This window comes from Eretmochelys imbricata, chromosome 28 (assembly GCF_965152235.1).
Source record: "Eretmochelys imbricata isolate rEreImb1 chromosome 28, rEreImb1.hap1, whole genome shotgun sequence".
Lineage (NCBI taxonomy): Eukaryota > Metazoa > Chordata > Testudines > Cheloniidae > Eretmochelys > Eretmochelys imbricata.
Window position 1 is genome coordinate 6,369,965 of NC_135599.1, and position 17,634 is coordinate 6,387,598.

At 49.7% G+C, this 17,634-nt stretch overlaps 1 protein-coding gene and 1 non-coding gene across 2 annotated transcripts; both read left to right on the forward strand.

Annotated features, from left to right (window-relative positions):
• The first annotated feature begins 1,323 nt into the window (after positions 1–1,323).
• TRNAM-CAU (transfer RNA methionine (anticodon CAU)) lies at positions 1,324–1,395 on the forward strand. The gene has a single exon. It is a non-coding gene; the product is annotated as a tRNA-Met (tRNA).
• A 4,738-nt stretch (positions 1,396–6,133) lies between these two features.
• Positions 6,134–17,393, forward strand: LOC144258218 (uncharacterized). The gene is made up of 2 exons (XM_077806622.1): positions 6,134–6,158; positions 16,042–17,393. The coding sequence occupies exons 1-2, from the start codon at positions 6,134–6,136 to the stop codon at positions 17,391–17,393; spliced, it is 1,377 nt and encodes a 458-aa protein (XP_077662748.1).
• Positions 17,394–17,634: the final 241 nt, after the last annotated feature.

Below are 17,634 nucleotides of genomic sequence, written 5' to 3' on the forward strand. Positions count from 1 at the left end.
CCCCCCCAGTTTTTGCAACCAGGGTTCAGGCCATCCGGGGTAACTTTTATCCCATCTGCCCCTCCCGGTGCCAGAGTTTTGCCCTCTGCCACCATCTCAACCAGGGCTGGTCTTAGGGGAAATGGAGCCCTGGGCAAAGTTGTATTTTGGAGCCCGCATGGTGGCCCCTGAGCCCGCATTGCCCCTGGCTCCCGCGGGCTCCCCACCCCCCCAGGGCAACACTGCCTCCCCACAGTGTTTAATCTGGATTGAAGAGGTGTATATTGCCACACTTACTGCGTGCTGCAGTCTCTTCCCGGGCTCCTAAGCCCTGCACCCCCCCTCCCATGCCCCCATGGGGAAACTGACCTGGGGCTTGCTTCCCCGTCCGTCCCCTCCCCCCACGTTCCTCCGCACCCCCAGAGGGGTGAGCAAGAAGCTGCCCAGCCCAGGTGGGGAAAGTGACGTGGACGCACGGACCGCTTGGTATTGCCCCTTGCTTGCCCCCCACCCCAGCTCCCTGGGGGGGTGCAGGATCTGTGAGACACCGCTCGCCCTTCCACCCATTCTTAAAAGGGAGGCTAATAAATACAGTCCTCAACCTCCCGGGACCACGCCGCACTGGCCGATTGTGATAACCATGCTGCAGATTTCACTGGCTAACGAAGCTCACATCTTCCCCGACCTTCCAGGGAGCCAGGACCCTGCCCTAAGTTATTCGCAATCTTAAAATATTCCAGCTGATTTAGAAACCTGGAATTGCCCATTGGGAAACAAATAAAATAAGCAGTGAGCTCCATTCCCCTCTCAGTTTAATACACTCTCTGGGCCTGCATTTCACTGAACAAAACTGCCTTTGAAAAATATACGGGCCTATGTAAAGTGCTCGGATCTCTCTTGCTCAGAGAGGTTTGGAAATTTGGCCACCAAGTTTTGAGGGCAGACTGGATTTTGGAATTCATTTTTAGAAGCTAGAGTTGGTTCTAATACATGTGAGATGGAGAACAAATGTTAAATGGGTCACAATAAATGACATCAAAACGATTAACGTTTTCAGCACCAGGTTTTCAGCAAACGGACTGTATCCTGCCCGCAGAAAAGCCGGGGGGGGCGGGGAGGAGAGGATGTTTTTGCCCAATTCTTAGCCCAAAGCGAACAGCAGAGAAGAATGCAGCGCTCAGATTTCAGTTCGTTCTTTTATAGTTGAAAAGGACACAGGCAAAATGACCTTCTTCAATGACTGTAACAGTCCCTTGTGCCCGCTCCCTCTCCCCGGGGCACAAGTCACATGCTCGGACCCCCAAGGAGCAGTCTGCCCAGCGTGGCAGAGGGAAAAAATCACCCAGCAGAGTGGCGCAGCGGAAGCGTGCTGGGCCCATAACCCAGAGGTCGATGGATCGAAACCATCCTCTGCTAGCTTGGCTTTTATTCCTCAGGGCCTTGGGAATCACTCAGCCTGCCTTCCTTTCAGCCTGGTAGGAAACAGGAACTCCTTCTCTGGCTATTTGCTTTTTCACAGTCATTAAATGAAGGGATAAAGCCACGGACAGTCCCCTCCTGTAAGGGCAGAGGTGGGCGCAGGGTGGGAAGGGGTCGCGTGGGGCGGGGCAGAAGAGGTGGGATGGGGTTGGGAGAAGGGGTCGCGTGGGGGCGGGGCTGGGGGGGGGAAGAGGTTGGATGCTTTGGGGGCAGAGCGGGGGTGCGGGGCTTGAGCACCCCCAGGGAAGCCGGGGCCTGTGTAGCGCCCCCCGCCCCGTGCCCTGCGCTCACGCTCCACGCCAGGGCACCAGGTGTGGACACGCTCCGGCGGCGCCCGAGCCCTGCAGGGTTTGGATCTCGCCGGCTGCGCCTGTGTGGACAAAACTCCGCGGTGCGGAGACCCCGCCGGAGCTCCGGGCACCCCGGGCTAGACCCAGCCCCAGCCCCAGCCCCTGCCCCTGCCCGGGCTGAGGGGGGCGAGCACCCCCGGGCCAGCCCCCCCAGCCAGCGCTGCAGCCGCGGGACGGGATTTGCAGGGCACAGGAAGGGGCTGGAGCAGCCGGGAGGAAGGAGGCAGGAACCCGGGAGAACAAAGCCCCGAGAGCATCAGACGCTGGGCGAGCAGCTGCTGCTCCCCCCGGGGTCCGTGCTGGGGGGGTGGGAAATCCCCCCATTAACCCCTCCCTGCCCGGCCGGGGGGCGCTTTCTCCAGCTGGGGCCAGCCCGGAGCCAGAGACGGCAGGTAATTGACAGAGACCGTGGGAAAGTGACCGTGGGAAAGTGAGACCCTCTGCCCAAGGGGACCTGGGGGCATTAAATCTCCCCCACCCCCGCCCCGAATCTGCTCCCTTGCGGCTAATGAAGATGTGGGGCAGGATCTGCTCCTGGTGGGGAAAGAGGTCCCCTAGTTCTCAAATATCAATTTAACATCTCAAAATTGGGGGGGAGGGTTCCCCCCTCTCCCCTCCACCTTCTCAATGCTCATTGACCTGGCTTAGGTGGGAAACGCTTGCCCTGAGTCATTCCCCAAATGAGAAGGGGCTTAGTGGGCGCAGCTTTGCGGCTGGCTCTGGGGTGGAGACGAGGGGGCTGTTCTCTGCCAGCAACAGGGCATGGAAGGGGCACAGGAGGGAAAGGGAGGAGCAAGTGTCCCCCCCCCTCCATGTGCCTAGCCCCAGGTGACCCAGTCACAGCTGCTGTAGTCTCAACCCCCCCCCCCCACCCCGCCAGCTGCCAGTCACCTGTTGCCACCCCATCCCTGCCCTCAGGTAGCCCTTCCTGCTCCAACCCCCTGGCTGTCCTCTTAAAGCGGCTTTTCAAAGGGCACCTTGCTGCCCATATGGGGGTCGGGGGGGGGGAATCCAGGACCGTTTACTGAACATCCATCTAAAAATCCCTTCAAAGGAGCCCACTTCCCCCCCCCCCCCCTTCTTTAATCTGGATATAAAATCCTCTCCGATTTTGGTGGTTTTCCCTCTCGCGTCATCAGCATTTAATCGAAAACCTCACAGACTCCAACGAGAGATGGCTGAATTGGAATTAATTTGCAAACTGGATCCAGTTAACTTAGGCTTGAATAGAGACTGGGAGTGGATGGGTCATTACACAAAGTAAAACTATTTCCCCATGTTTATTCCCCCACCTTCCCCCGCCGCTGTTCCTCAGAGGTGCTTGTCAACTGCTGGAAATGGCCCACCTTGATTATCACTACAAAAGGTTTTTTTCTCTCCTGCTGGTAATAGCTCACCTTACCTGATCACTCTGGTTACAGTGTGTATGGTAACACCCATTGTTTCATGTTCTCTGTGTATATAAAATCTCCCCACTATATTTTCCACTGCATGCATCCGATGAAGTGGGCTGCAGCTCACGAAAGCTTATGCTCGAATAAATTTGTTCGTCTCTAAGGTGCCACAAGTCCTCCTTTTCTGTCGCCCTGAGACAGTTTCCAGATGCAGGGGGTTAAATTGTCCCCTGATCAACTTGCTTCTCTTTGGAGAATCATTTAAAAGGGTCGATGAAAGAGACTGGCCCCATATGTAATAGGCATTAAAGCCAGGGGCTGCCCCTCTTGGAAGGGGGATCAGTGTCTCCCAGCTGCTAACCAGACCGTGGGCTGCATCCTCTGCTTTTCCCCAGATGGCACAAGCCGAGGAGTTTGCTCCCCAGGCTGTCCTGTGTGTAACTGGGTCCTTGCGGCCCCATCCAGTGCCCGAGCATCTCCAAGCTACCCTCACGTTCTCCTCACCATTTTCACCAGAGGTACCCCCACCCGGCAGGTGATGAACGGTCTCCCCTCGGGGGTTCCTTCCCCCAGCACCGAGATGCAGCCACTTCTGGGGTGGTTGCCTGGTGGCCATTCTTGGCCAGTGACGGGACATGGAAATTTCTTAAATATTTTTTGGTTCCTCCAGGCCTTCCATTCTCCTGTTAAAGACGCTCTCTCTGCCTGTATGAATGGCCTGCAAGGGATGAGGATAACTTTCTATCCACTTACAAAGTCTGATATGAAATCACCACCGTTTTTGCTTCTCTTCCCCCTTCAAAACTGTAGGAACGCCAGGTGTTTCTATCACACTGAGGACATTTAAACTTCAAGACTTTATAAGAAATAGAAAGGAAGGTGGATTTTTTTGCTGTTTTTAAAATTCAATAGGCAGCTCGTATGGTTTTTAAAATTATGACAAAGAACAAGTTTAAGCTTCGTTGTAACGTGCGTTGTTTGCCCGGACCGCTCAAGACCTGAATGCTTGTGTAAGGGGAACTGTTTACGTTGGCTTCTTGAAGCCCTTCAGGCTGGTTCACATCTGATGCTCCTGGAGGAAACCTAGGAGCCTCCTCTTACAACAGGCGTATTCAAAGTGATACAAGCTGCCACAGTGAGATCTGGGAAGCGTGTTGCCGTTTTCAGAATGTAATAAAATACTGTAATGATGAAAAATAGTGTGTAATAAGAATGTCGTAGAAACAAAGTTTATGTTTCCAAGATCACGGCTTTTAGCATTTATACTCAGGTAAAGGAGAAAATCCTGGGAAATATTCATTTTTAGGAGGGGGTTTGCGAGGCTTGACATTTTAGTGAAAGGGGTTCACAGGTTGTTTAACGACTGCTCTAAGCTGTGGCCTGTTGGGTTAATTAGCCCCCTTCCCCCCCCCCCCCCCACAGTCTCCAATAACCTACATAAATTGGTGGGGTGTAGACAAACCTTCAGACCCGTGTTAATCCAGAGTTACTGCTAGGAAGGACAAAGAGTGACTCCAGATTAACACAGGATAAATGAGATCAGCACCTGTCCCTGTGGGGAGGTGTTGTCATTAGCTGCCCACACCACGGAGCTCCGGTTGTAGCTAAAGGAGGGAAGGTAACTCAGACCCTCTGCCCCTCTGCGCCAGCCAAGGTGAGGACATTCTCCAGCCCCGTTGCTCCTAACTCCTGAACCAGAGAGACCTCAGGGAAAGTCCTGGGTCTGCCCCAACGGCCTCTCGTCTCTCCTCCCATTAGCGATTGCCGGAGCCGATCCAGCCACGGGAGAGCAGACAACTCCAAAACGGGACTTTCCCGGCCAGAGGGAGCGCGATGGGGAAAGAGGAGGGAGACTGAAGGGGGGCAGTGGGAGAAATAAGTGGGGAGAGCGGTTGGCCGACTGGCCTGCCCAGACACACTTCTTACAGCCTCCCTGGGCAGATCCGCCTTCTGTGAACAAGGTGAGGAGCAGAGAGAGGGGAAAAGCCAGTCCCTGGTTCTCCCTGTCCCCCGCTGCTGGGGGGGTGTGGTGCACTGCCCTGGGGACAGTGTCAGGGGAAATAGTCCCTAATTTGTGGAAGAGGAAACAGGACCCCTGGACTCGGTAGGGAAAACGGACCAGGCTGCCCATGCTGGAGCCTGACCCGACTAACCAGCAGCTGCTGTGAGATATGAAGGGGGCACCCAGCAGTGAGGCTTAGGGGAGATTCCCCCTCCCCTCATATCCAGCTGCTGACAGTGGAATTCGTACCAGGGGGCTTTCCGTGGACTCTGCTGGGGCCTCTAGCCACTGTAGGAGGCTAGTGGGTTTGCCCCTGTTTCTCTGCTGGGAGAGACCAGGGGCTCTCTCTTTCTCCCCACGCCTGATCTCCGCAGGGTGGGAGTGGGGCTTTGTTCACCGGGAGCCTCCCAGAGCTTCCACTTGATTGGCTCCTCTGCCCCACGAATGGTGGGGCTGTGAGTGGGGCAGCAGGTCCTGAGGGTTGGACTCTTGCTCTTTCAGGGGCCGGTGACCTTCGAGGAGGTGGGTGTGTATTTCACCAGGGAAGAGGGGGCTCTGCTGGACCCCGCTCAGAGACGTCATGCAGGAGAACTACGAGAATGTGACCTCGCTGGGTAAGGATTCCCGTCCCCTCGGTTCTTGGAAGGGGAAGTGCAGAGTTAAGGTTCACGTCACCCCCATCATGTAACCTTAACTCTGCCCTGTTTCAGCAACGTGCCACTGTCACACGCTCGAGCACTCTGCCCTCTCCTGTTGCAGAACGCTGCGGGGAACAGAGCCCGGGAACAGTACAGGGCAAAGTCGAACGTCTTCTCTTTGCTAAGGCAAAACATAGGCTTAGGTGCAAGGGTCGTGAATAGAAACTTCCTAGCCCTGGCCTGCACTCAAACACTGAATCTACCGCACACAGGCTGTCCCAGACTTGCAAAATGGTACGAAGCCCGTCAGCCTCAGGTGAGTCGTTGCCGTCACTTACCCCTCGAGACCACCAAGCCCGTATGCCACCACACTGCTGACGATCCCCATGGCCAGAACTCCCCCTGGTGACATAACCTACAACCCTGAAATGGGGCAGCCTCAGTCCCTCAAGTTTCATGTGCGCGTCCCTTCATGTCACAGTCACAGCTCCGCCAAGCTGCTCCAACTGATCCCTCCCCCGTCTGATTACAGCTGACCCAGTGCACGCAGCCGGAGGGCATGCCGATAAATGCTGGGATTCCCGTCTGTAGAGCACAAGACAGATGGTGACATGTTCTCTTAGTCCGTCCTCATATTTATGACAGATTCATGGAATTTAAAGCCTGAAGGGATTAGGTCATATAGTCTGGTCTCCTGGGTAACACAGGCCTTCGAATTTCGTCCAGTTACGGCAGCATTCAGCTGAATACCTTGTGTCGGACTGTCAAGGTTCCTCCCCCACTCTGAACTCTAGGGTACAGATGTGGGGACCTGCATGAAAACCTCCTAAGCTTACTTTTACCAGCTTAGGTTAAAACTTCCCCAAGGTACAAATTAATTTTATCCTTTGTCCTTGGAATATCCACTGCCACCACCAAACTCTAACTGGGTTTACTGGGAAACGTAGTTTGGACACGTCTTTCCCCCCAAAATCCTCCCAACCCTTCCACCCCACTTCCTGGGAAAGGTTTGGTAAAAATCCTCACCAATTTGCATAGGTGACCACAGACCCAAACCCTTCGATCTGAGAACAATGAAAAAGCATTCAGTTTTCTTACAAGAAGACTTTTAATAGAAATAGAAGTAAAGAAATCACCTCTGAAAAATCAGGATGGTAGATACGTTACAGGGTAATTAGATTCAAAACATAGAGAATCCCTCTAGGCAAAACCTTAAGTTACAAAAAAGACACACAGACAGAAATAGTTATTCTATTCAGCACAGTTCTTTTCTCAGCCATTTAAAGAAATCATAATCTAACACATACCTAGCTAGATTACTTACTAAAAGTTCTAAGACTCCATTCCTGGTCTATCCCCGGCAAAAGAAGCATACAGACAGACCCAGACCCTTTGTTTCTCTCCCTCCTCCCAGCTTTTGAAAGTATCTTATCTCCTCATTGGTCATTTTGGTCAGGTGCCAGCAAGGTTACCTTTAGCTTCTTAACCCTTTACAGGTGAGAAGATTTTTCCTCTGGCCAGGAGGGATTTTAAAGGGGTTTACCCTTCCCTTTATATTTATGACACAGACTAAATCGTCCTGAAGATTTCAATAGCTGGAGAATCCATCTCTTCTTCCCTGGTAGTTTGTTAACCTTTGCACCGCCCTTCCTGAACTCTTCTGAGTAGCTCTTGCCAGCTGCAGTGCTAGTGGGTGGGGGCAGAGTTAAGGTTGCATGGAAGAGGTGTTGTGTACTTTTCATCTCCTGGTTTTCGTTCAGCCACCGTCCACACGCGGGACCCCAGTTGTTGGTGGGTGGGATCGAACCGGGAACCTCTGGAGCTTAGTGCATGAGCTGAAAGCCAACTGGCTGTTAGCTAAGGCTGTAGAGGAAATTCCTTAATCTCCCTCTTTAAGTGGTCTCGGCACCACTACGTGGGCGTGTGGGTTACGGTAGCATTCGGCAACCTTAACTCTGCATTAATGCAGGTATGGACGTTTAGGGTTTTTAATGGACTTGCCCCTGTTAACTGTGTCTATACGAGAGATCGGCCGGCATACCTGCATCGGTTAGGGGTGTGGGTCTGCATGTGGGTTTCAGAGAACTTTAAAGTATTGCTTTTAATCTGGAAATTTCGAAGTTGGGGCAAAACGTCAAGAAGAAACTCCTGCATATCACATATTGTCTGGAAGTGGACAGTGGTATGGCTCAGACTCTACAGCATACTCCCTTGAGCAAGCCAATCTTTGTGACAGTGGATTGCCGGAAACCTCTGGCTATTAACAGAGCCTTAATCTCGCCGCACTTCATGGGCGTGTCCGTCCTTTTGATGCCTCACGTTTCCTCGTCAGTCTAAAAGTTCAATCTGTACAGTTATAAACTCTTTCAGCGCTGCTATCCCGAAGAATTTCAAGACAATCTGAGTAAGCATCTGGATTTGAGAGTTGTTAGAATATTTGACTTTTAAACAGAAAGTAATGCTGAACGTAAATAACTATAGCTAGGCTAGGCAGAATTCGATTTTTATTTTATTTTTATACTTTTGATGGATAATATCCATGTTTGTTTTTAAGCTTCTTTTCCCCCCAATTTTTATCAATGTAATGTTTCACAGTTGCTCAAAACGGTGGGTTTTAAGCGTTTTTGGTGTGTGCCGTTTTTATCATAAGAACAGCCTTACCGGTCAGACCCATGGCTCATCTAGCCCAGTATCCTGTCTGCCAACTGTGGCCTGTATCAGAGCTTGAGAGGGAGTGTACAGGACAGTTGGAGTGATCGACACATCTTCCCCTCCTGGCTTCTGCCAGTCAGAAGTTTAGGGTTGCTTCTAGCATGGGGTTGTATCGCTGACCATCTTGTGGAATAGCCATTGATGGACCTATCCTCCATGAACTTATCTAGTTCTTTTTTAAAGCCAGTTATACTTTTGGCCAACTCAACATCCTACAACAACGAGCTCCACAGGTTAATTGTGTGGGGGGGAAAAGAATACTTTTGTTTGTATTAAACCTGCTTCCTATTCATTTCATCAGGTGACCTCTGGTTTTGGTATTGCAGGAAAGGGTAAATAACACTTAGACTCATAGGACTGGAAGGGACCTCAAGAGCTCATCGAGGCCCGTCCCCTGCACTCATGGCAGGACTAGGTATTATCTAGACTGGCCCTGACAGGTGTTTGTCTAACCTGCTCTTAAAAATCCCCAGTGATGGGGCTTCCCTGTTCACTTTCTCCACACCATTCATGGTTGCATAGACCTCTATCATATCCCCCCTTAGTCACCTCTCTTCTTTAAGGGTAGGCGTTATTTTAGCACACACTACAGTGATGGAGAAATGGTATCTTAGTTGAAAGAATTCTTCCATAGACCCAGCAGTGTCTACACTAGGGCTTAAGTCAGCTTAATTACATTGCGTGGGGTGTGATATTTTCACAGGCTTCAGTGACGTCATTAAGCTGGCCTTAAATTTGTGTAGACCAGCCCTAAACCAAACAGCTCAGAAATATATATTTTAGTTTCTCCTCCTACAGAAGCTTTTCTATGCCCTTGATCATCTTTGTTGCCCTTTTCTGAACCTTTCCCAGTTCCAAGATCTCTCTTTTGAGATGGGGTGACCCCATCTGCGTGCAGTATTCAAGATGTGGGCATGCCATGGATTTATAGAGAGGCAATATGATGTTTTCTGTCTTATTATCTATCCCTTTCCGAACAGTTTCCCAACGTTCTGTTCGGTTTTTTGACGGCCGCTGCACATGGAGTGGATGATTTCAGAGAACTAGCCACCATGACTCCAAGATCTCCTTCTTGGGTGGTAACAGCTAACTTAGACCCCATCACTGTATATGTAGAGCTGGGATTATTGTTTTCAACGTGCATCACTTGGCACTTACCAATTTTGAATTTCATCTGCCATTTTGTTGCCCAGTCACCCAGGTTTGTGAGATCCCTTTGTAACTCTTTGCTGTCTGCTTTGGGTCATTTTGTATCTGCCACCTCACTGTGTACCCCTTTTCCCAGATCATTTATGGATATGTTGAACAGCTCGTGCAGATCCTTGGGGAACCCCACCATTTAACTCTCCCCATTGTGAAATCTATTTATTTCTACCCTTTGATTTTCTGTCTTTTAACCAGTTACCAATCCACAAGAGGACCTTCCCTCTTATCCCATGGCTGCTTACTTTGCTTAAGAGCCTTTGGTGAGGGACCTTGTCAAAGGCTTTCTGAAAGTCCAAGTGCACTATATTCTCTGGATCATCCTTATTCACATGCTTGTTGACACCCTCAAAGAGTTCTAATAGATTGGTGAGGCCTGATTTCCCTTCACAAAAGCAGAATTGGCTCTTCCCCAACAAATCGTGCTTATCTCTGCGTCTGATCATTCTGTTCTTTACTGCCATTGTTACCAATTTGCCCAGAAGGGAAGTGAAGCTCACCAGCCTGTAATTCTCAGGGTCGCTCCTGGGATACTTTTTAAAACTTGGGGTGACATCAGGAAGGTTGAAAATCAGTCACAGATTCCATGACTTTCCATGAGTTCTGGAACAGCAGCCATTCGGGTGTGTGGGAGGCAGTCAGGGGGGATGACTTACCTCGGGGTGGGGGTTTGACATGTTTACCGCCCATGACCTGTCCATGACTATTAAAAATACCCGCGACTAGAACGTAGCCTTAAACATTAGCGATCTTCCAATAGTCCGGAACAGAGGCTTGCTTCAGTGATAGATTACAGACCATGGTTAGTAGTTCTGCAATTTCACCTTTGAGTTCCTCCTGAACCCTTGGGCGAATACCCTCTGGTCCTGGTGACTTAGTACTGTTAAATGTATCAGTTTATTCGAAAGCCTCTTCTGTTGACACGTCAGTGTGGAACAGGACTTCAGATCTCTCACCCAAAAATGACCCCCACCACCACCAGAGCTATTTCTCCCACATCCGCTGCAGTGCCGACTGGTGGGAAGCGTTCATTTAGCTTCTCCAAAATGGCCTTGTCTTCCTTGAGTGCTCCATTTTAGACCGTGGTGTTCTAGTCAAATTGGTCTCAGGATATTAGAGAGACGTGGTGGGTGAGGTGGTATTTTGGTTGTTGGACCAATATCTGTTGGTGAGAGACACCAGCTTTCAAGCTTAAACGGAGCTCTTCAACGCCTTGGTTGTCTTGTGTCTCCACTGGCTATCTGGCAGGCCTTCTGCTTCCAGTATACTTAAAAATAAATCTGTTCGTTTTTGCATCTTTAGCAAGTGGCTTCTCAAATTCCCTTCTTGCCCTGCATCAGCGTATCAGAGTTTGTGCGTGTTCCTATTCACCTCACCAGCATTTAACGTCCAGATTTTACAGGATACCTTGAATGGCCTCCGTAGCTCTGTTGTTTAGCTATAGTGGCCTTGTTTTGGTCCTCTTACTGTAGAGGTTCTCAAGTTTTTTGTTTGTTTGTTTGTTTTTGCTGGGACCAGCTTCGAAAATACTTCGTGCTGTGATGATCGTCCCCCCTCCCCTCCATGCCACCCTGACTTCTGCACGGCTGCTGGTGGCGATGCTGCCTTCAGAGCTGGGTGCCCGGCCAGCAGTCATTGCTCTCCAGCTGCCCAGCTCTGAAGGCAGTGCAGAAATATGGGTGGCCATACCATCAGCCCCCTTTTGGGTCAGGAACCCCCAGTTTGAGACACTCTCTTGCCTTTTCCAATTTGGGTTATACAGTTAGTCTGAACCCATACTGGGGCAGTTTTCGATGTTCCCCGTACTGCTTTCAGGCGTTTAACCCTTGTGACCGCTCTTTTAAATTTCCATCTCATTTTGGCGTAGTTCCCCTTTTTAAAGCTAAAGGTTACCACGGTATTGTCCCCCCCTACAAAGACGTTAAATTTAATTACATTATGGTCACACTTACTGAGCTGTGCGGACCGAATCCCGTGTCCACTTAGGACGAAATCAAGAATCGCCTCTCCCCGGGTGGGTTCCAGAACCAGCTGCTCCGAGAAGAAGCTATGAATGGTATCTAAAAGTTTCACCTCTGATCACCCCCTGAGGTGACATTTACCCAGTCAACATGAGGGTAGTTCACATCAGTATTATTTGTTCTTTCTGGTTTTGTAGACTCTGTAAACTTCTGCAGCGTTTCATGGTCCTGATCTGGTGGGTGGTGTTATATCCCTACTGCTGTATTCTTTTTATTCAAGCTCGGAATTTCTATCCATAGATATTCTACGGTGCAGCTTGTTTCATCTAATTTTTTATTTTATTTTATTTGACTCTCTGCTTTCTTTACCAGATGGTGCTGCTCCCCAACCAGTATGACCTATTTTGTCGTTCCTTTATATTTTGTACCCTGGTATTAGAATAGAATATCAGGGTTGGAAGGGACCCCAGGAGGTATCGAGTCCAACCCCCTGCTCAAAGCAGGACCGATCCCCAATTAAATCATCCCAGCCAGGGCTTTGTCAAGCCGGGCCTTAAAAACTTCTAAGGAAGGAGATTCCACCACCTCCCTAGGGAACCCATTCCAGTGCTTCACCACCCTCCTAGTGAAAAAGTTTTTCCTAATATCCAACCTAAATTTCCCCCACTGCAACTTGAGGCCATTACTCCTCGTTCTGTCATCAGCTACCACTGAGAACAGTCTAGATCCACCCTCTTTGGAACCCCCTTTCAGGTAGTTGAAAGCAGCTATCAAATCCCCCCTCATTCTTCTCTTCTGCAGGCTAAACAATCCCAGCTCCCTCAGCCTCTCCTCATAAGTCATGTGTTCCAGTCCCCTCATCGTTTTTGTTGCCCTCCGCTGGACTCTTTCCAATTTATCCACATCCTTCTTGTAGTGTGGGGCCCAAAACTGGACACAGGACTCCAGATGAGGCCTCACCAATGTCAAATAGAGGGGGACGATCACGTCCCTCGATCTGCTGGCAATGCCCCTACTTATACATCCCAAAATGCCATTGGCCTTCTTGGCAACAAGGGCATACTGCTGACTCATATCCAGCTTCTCGTCCACTGTCAGCCCTAGGTCCTTTTCTGCAGAACTGCTGCCGAGCCATTCGGTCCCTAGTCTGTAGTGGTGCATGGGATTCTTCCGTCCTAAGTGCAGGACTCTGCACTTGTTCTTGTTGAACCTCATCAGATTTCTTTTGGCCCAATCCTCCAATTTGTCTAGGTCCCTCTGTATCCTATCCCTGCCCTCCAGCGTATCTACCTCTCCTCCCAGTTTAGTGTCATCTGCAAACTTGCTGAGGGTGCAATCCACACCACCCTCCAGATCATTTATGAAGATATGGAACAAAACATTGTATTACCATGTCCCACTGATTAGTCTCTCTCCACCAAGTTTCCATGATGCCTATTCTATCAATACCCTCATGGCATGTCAGGCACTCCGTTTCAACCATTGTATTATTTCGACTTCTTGTATTTGTATACCAGTCTTTCTAAATTTTGTCAGTGCTTTCCTTCATGTGTTCTGTTTAAATGGGATTCTGTTTCATTTGACTATTCCTCACTACCTCCTATCTGGACTTCTTTCCTGTCTTCTTTACTGAGATATAGACGTCCCCCTTTAATTAAACTCATCCCTAAGAGATGTCTTTGTCTGAACCATGTGCGTCTCCACACCTCTTGGCTTTCCCTCACCCCATAATTGTAAAAAAAACCAAAAACAAACAAAAAAAAAAAAACCCTCTACTATCTTTCCTGAATTTTGTGTGGCAGCAATCTGGTTCCGTTCTGGTTTCGTTGGCGTTCTTCCCCAGTTGCTAATAAACTGAAATCCCTCCTCCCTACGCCGTCGTCTCACCCGCACATCAAGAGCTTTCAGTTCTGCTCTCTTACCAGCCCTGCGCATGGAACAGAGGAACCATTTCAGAGAATACTGCCATGGAGGTCCAGGACTTTAAATGATTTTAAATGGTTCCCTAGGGAGGTGGTGGAATCTCCTTCCTTAGAGGTTTTTAAGGCTTGACGAAGCCCTGGCTGGGATGATTTAGTTGGGGATTGGTCCTGCTTTGAGCAGGGGGTTGGACTAGATACCTCCTGAGGTCCCTTCCAACCCTGATCTTTTATGATTTAAATGTTCACAGTTTCAGGAAATTATGCAGGGGAGGGGAGAGGCCAGACAATTATTTTATGACCCCAGATGTCGACGTTGAAAAAGTGAACGCTTTATAACGGTTAAAACACAAGTCGTCAACGTCACACGTCAAAATATACCAAGTAAGTCACCTGACATCCAACCCTAATAAGTTCTCAAGCAGTATTTTTCTTATTTTGCCTATCTGGAAATACAGATGGCTATCGATAGAAATATTTTCCCATCCGTATGTGAATGTACGGTGCGGTCAGTGTTCATCAGCATGTACTGGTAAAAATTTCATCTTTCCAAGCCGAACTATAACAGAACTGCTCATCTGCTATAACAACTCCCCAAGTGCATGGAGGGTGTGACAGTCAGGTGGGGCCATCCACTGACAGGAGACCGTGTGAGGTTCCTCTCCAGGAGTCCTTGGGAGAAGGGAGGGCAGGGAGCAGTGGGAGGGAAGAAGATGATGGGGAGCTGGTGCTCGTGGGGTGCCACAAAAGAGGGAGAGGTCTTAAGCACCAAGGACTCTTAAGCAAAGTAAGCTGTCGTGGGATAAGAGGGAAGGGGCTCTCCTGGACTGATAGGAAACAAAGGGTAGGAATAAATGGTCAGTTCTCAGAACAGAGAGAGGTAAATAGTGTTCACCCCTCCGAGTTGAGTCTATCCCTTCAGGAAGTCACAAGGGGCACTCGGGTCATACAGCACCCAGTGAGATATTTGGGGAAATAACTACGGTGAACTAAAATAATCACCACCACCACCACCTGTGAGATAAACCACCACGACCTAAGAGTTAATAACCTGTGCATACCGAGAGAGATCTGTTTCTTTATTTAGAGGGTTATAGTTAAGTACACTCAGTAGTAAGTTTTATAGTGTGTGTGTACCTTTTTATTATATATATTCATCTATTTAACGATACTGTAGAATCAAGTTCCATTTATTCTAGTTTAAATAAAATCCCCATGGTATTGTTTTGGACAACAAGTTGTCCTATCTCAGCTACCCTTAAATAATCTTTTACCCCAGTGTAACACGCCCCTACCAGAAACATTCCACCGCCACCGCCGTGCTGAAACGTTACTAAGTCTTGGCAGCAGGGTTGCAGAGGGGGTGACCCTTGGATGTATTTTAAATTACAACCCAATAACCCTACTCTGAGAGATCTGTTCACACTGACATGCCTAGTTTAAATGCCTGTTCGTCATAGACTTCAAAGCACAAATTTTGGGAGTGTGTATAATTTCACATGCTGCATTATTATCATAGAAGATGAGGCTTGGAAGGGACCTCAGGAGGTATCTAGTCCAACCCCCTGCTCAAAGCAGGACCAACCCCAACTAAATCATCCCAGCCAGGGCTTTGTCAAGCCGGGCCTTAAAAACTTCTAAGGAAGGAGATTCCACCACCTCCCTAGGGAACCCATTCCAGTGCGTCACCACCCTCCTCGTGAAAAAGTTTTTCCTGATATCCAACCTAAATCTCCCCCACTGCAACTGGAGACCATGACTCCTTGTTCTGTCATCCGCTACCACTGAGAACAGTCTAGATCCATCCTCTTTGGATCCCCCTTTCAGGGAGTTGAAAGCAGCTATCAAATCCCTCCTCACTCTTCTCTTCCGCAGACTAAACAATCCCAGTTCCCTCAGCCTCTCCTCGTAAGTCATGTGTTCCAGTCCCCTCATCATTTTTGTTGCCCTCCGCTGGACTCCCTCCAATTTGTCCACATCCCTCTGTAGTGGGGGGACCAAAACTGGACGCAGTACTCCAGGTGTGGCCTCATCAGTGCCGAATAGAGGGGGACGTCTATCACGTCCCTCGATCTGCTGGTGATGCCCCTACTAATGCAGCCCAATATGCCCTTGGCCTTCTTGGCAACAAGGGCACACTGCTGACTCGTATCCAGCTTCTCGTCCACTGTCACCCCCAGGCCCCTTTCTGCAGAACTGCCGCTTAGTTTGCAATAATGTGTGTTCGTCATGGGGTGGTCATTTTCAAATGATATCCCAGTATATGCCTTGTGGGGTATCATTTGAAAATGAACAACACATATTATTGCACTAATATCATTGCATTAAAAGACACGGGTGCTTAGCGTCACCCTCTCCCCTTTTTCCACTCCTGTTTCTGAGGTTTCTCTCTCTGTCCCAGCAGGTGATGGGACGGTGAGTGAGAATGAGGAGCAGGAAGATGCTGAGCACGGGGAATCACATGTGGCGTTATCACAAAGATCTAAAGGGGATGTGTCCAGGAGCTGGAAGCAGGGAAAAGGTTGTGAGAGTCAGCACAGGCCAGAGCGGGAGCGGGGAAATGAGCCGAGGGAGAAAGTGGGTCATTGTCACGAGGACCTCAAGGAAACCACAGCCCAGCAGAGCATCCCCACAAGTGAGAGAGAGCCTACATGCCCTGAGTGGGGAGAAAACATCAGTAGCCATTCGGATCTTCTTCAGCCGGAGAGAATCCGCGCTGGAGAGCCACCCTATGAATGCGGTGAATGTGGGAAAACCTTCCATCGGAACTCGCACCTTATTCGGCATCAGAGAATCCACACAGGAAACCGACCGTTTAAGTGCTTGGAATGTGGGAAAAGCTTCAGCGTGAGCTCCAACCTGATCGCACATCAGACCATCCACACAGGAAATCGACCCTTTTCGTGCTCTGAGTGTGGGAAGAGCTTCAATCGACACTCAAACCTTATTACGCACTGGAGAATTCACATGGGAAATAAGCCCTTTACGTGCTCAGAATGCGGGAAAAGCTTCACGGACAGCTCAAACCTTACCAGGCATCAGCGAACCCACACGGGGGAGAGACCCTATGAGTGCTGTGAGTGCGGGAAAAGCTTCACGGACAGCTCCGATCTTATCAGGCATCAGCGAACCCACACGGGAGAGAGACCCTATGAATGCCGCGAGTGCGGGAAAAGCTTTAGTCGGAGCTCAACCCTTATTCGACATCAGAGGATCCACACGGGAGAGACGCCCTATAAGTGCTGCGAATGCGGGAAAAACTTCAGCGTGAGCTCAAACCTTATCACACATTGGAGAATTCACACGGGACATAGACCCTTTACGTGTTCCGACTGCGGGAAAAGTTTCACTGACTGTTCCAACCTTACTCAGCATCAGAGAATACACATGGGAGAGACCCCCTACAGATGCTCTGAGTGCGGGAAAAGCTTCACTCAGAGCTCGGCTCTTATTGCACATCAGAGGATCCACACAGGAGAGAGACCCTATGAATGCTGTGAGTGCGGGAAACACTTCAGCGTGAGCTCTGCCCTTGTTGCGCATCAGAGACTCCACACGGGGGAGAGACCCTATAAATGCTCCGAGTGCGGGAAAAGCTTCAGTGTGAGCTCAACCCTTATCATACATCAGAGAATCCACACGGGAGAAAGACCCTATCGATGCTCGGAGTGTGGGAGAAGCTTTAATCAGAGCTCACACCTGGTTAGACATCAGAGTCTCCACAAGGGAGAGCAACACCACAAAAAGCTTGTCTAAGGCTGTCAAAAAAAAAAAAGTTTTTGAATGCTTTTCTAATTCCCACATCGTGACCTTTAAGGCTCTTTGCGGTGTTTGCCTCACTGTGGTCCTGCAACTCCCCCCACCCCAGATGAATAGCACACTGTTGATTTTTGCAGCTTGCTCTTCTTTGGTCCTTTCTATCCGCTCCTTTGTCCTGAGTCATGAGAATGTAGGTCCCTCCTACCAGGAATGTCCATCAGCCCCAGGTAGGGGAGAT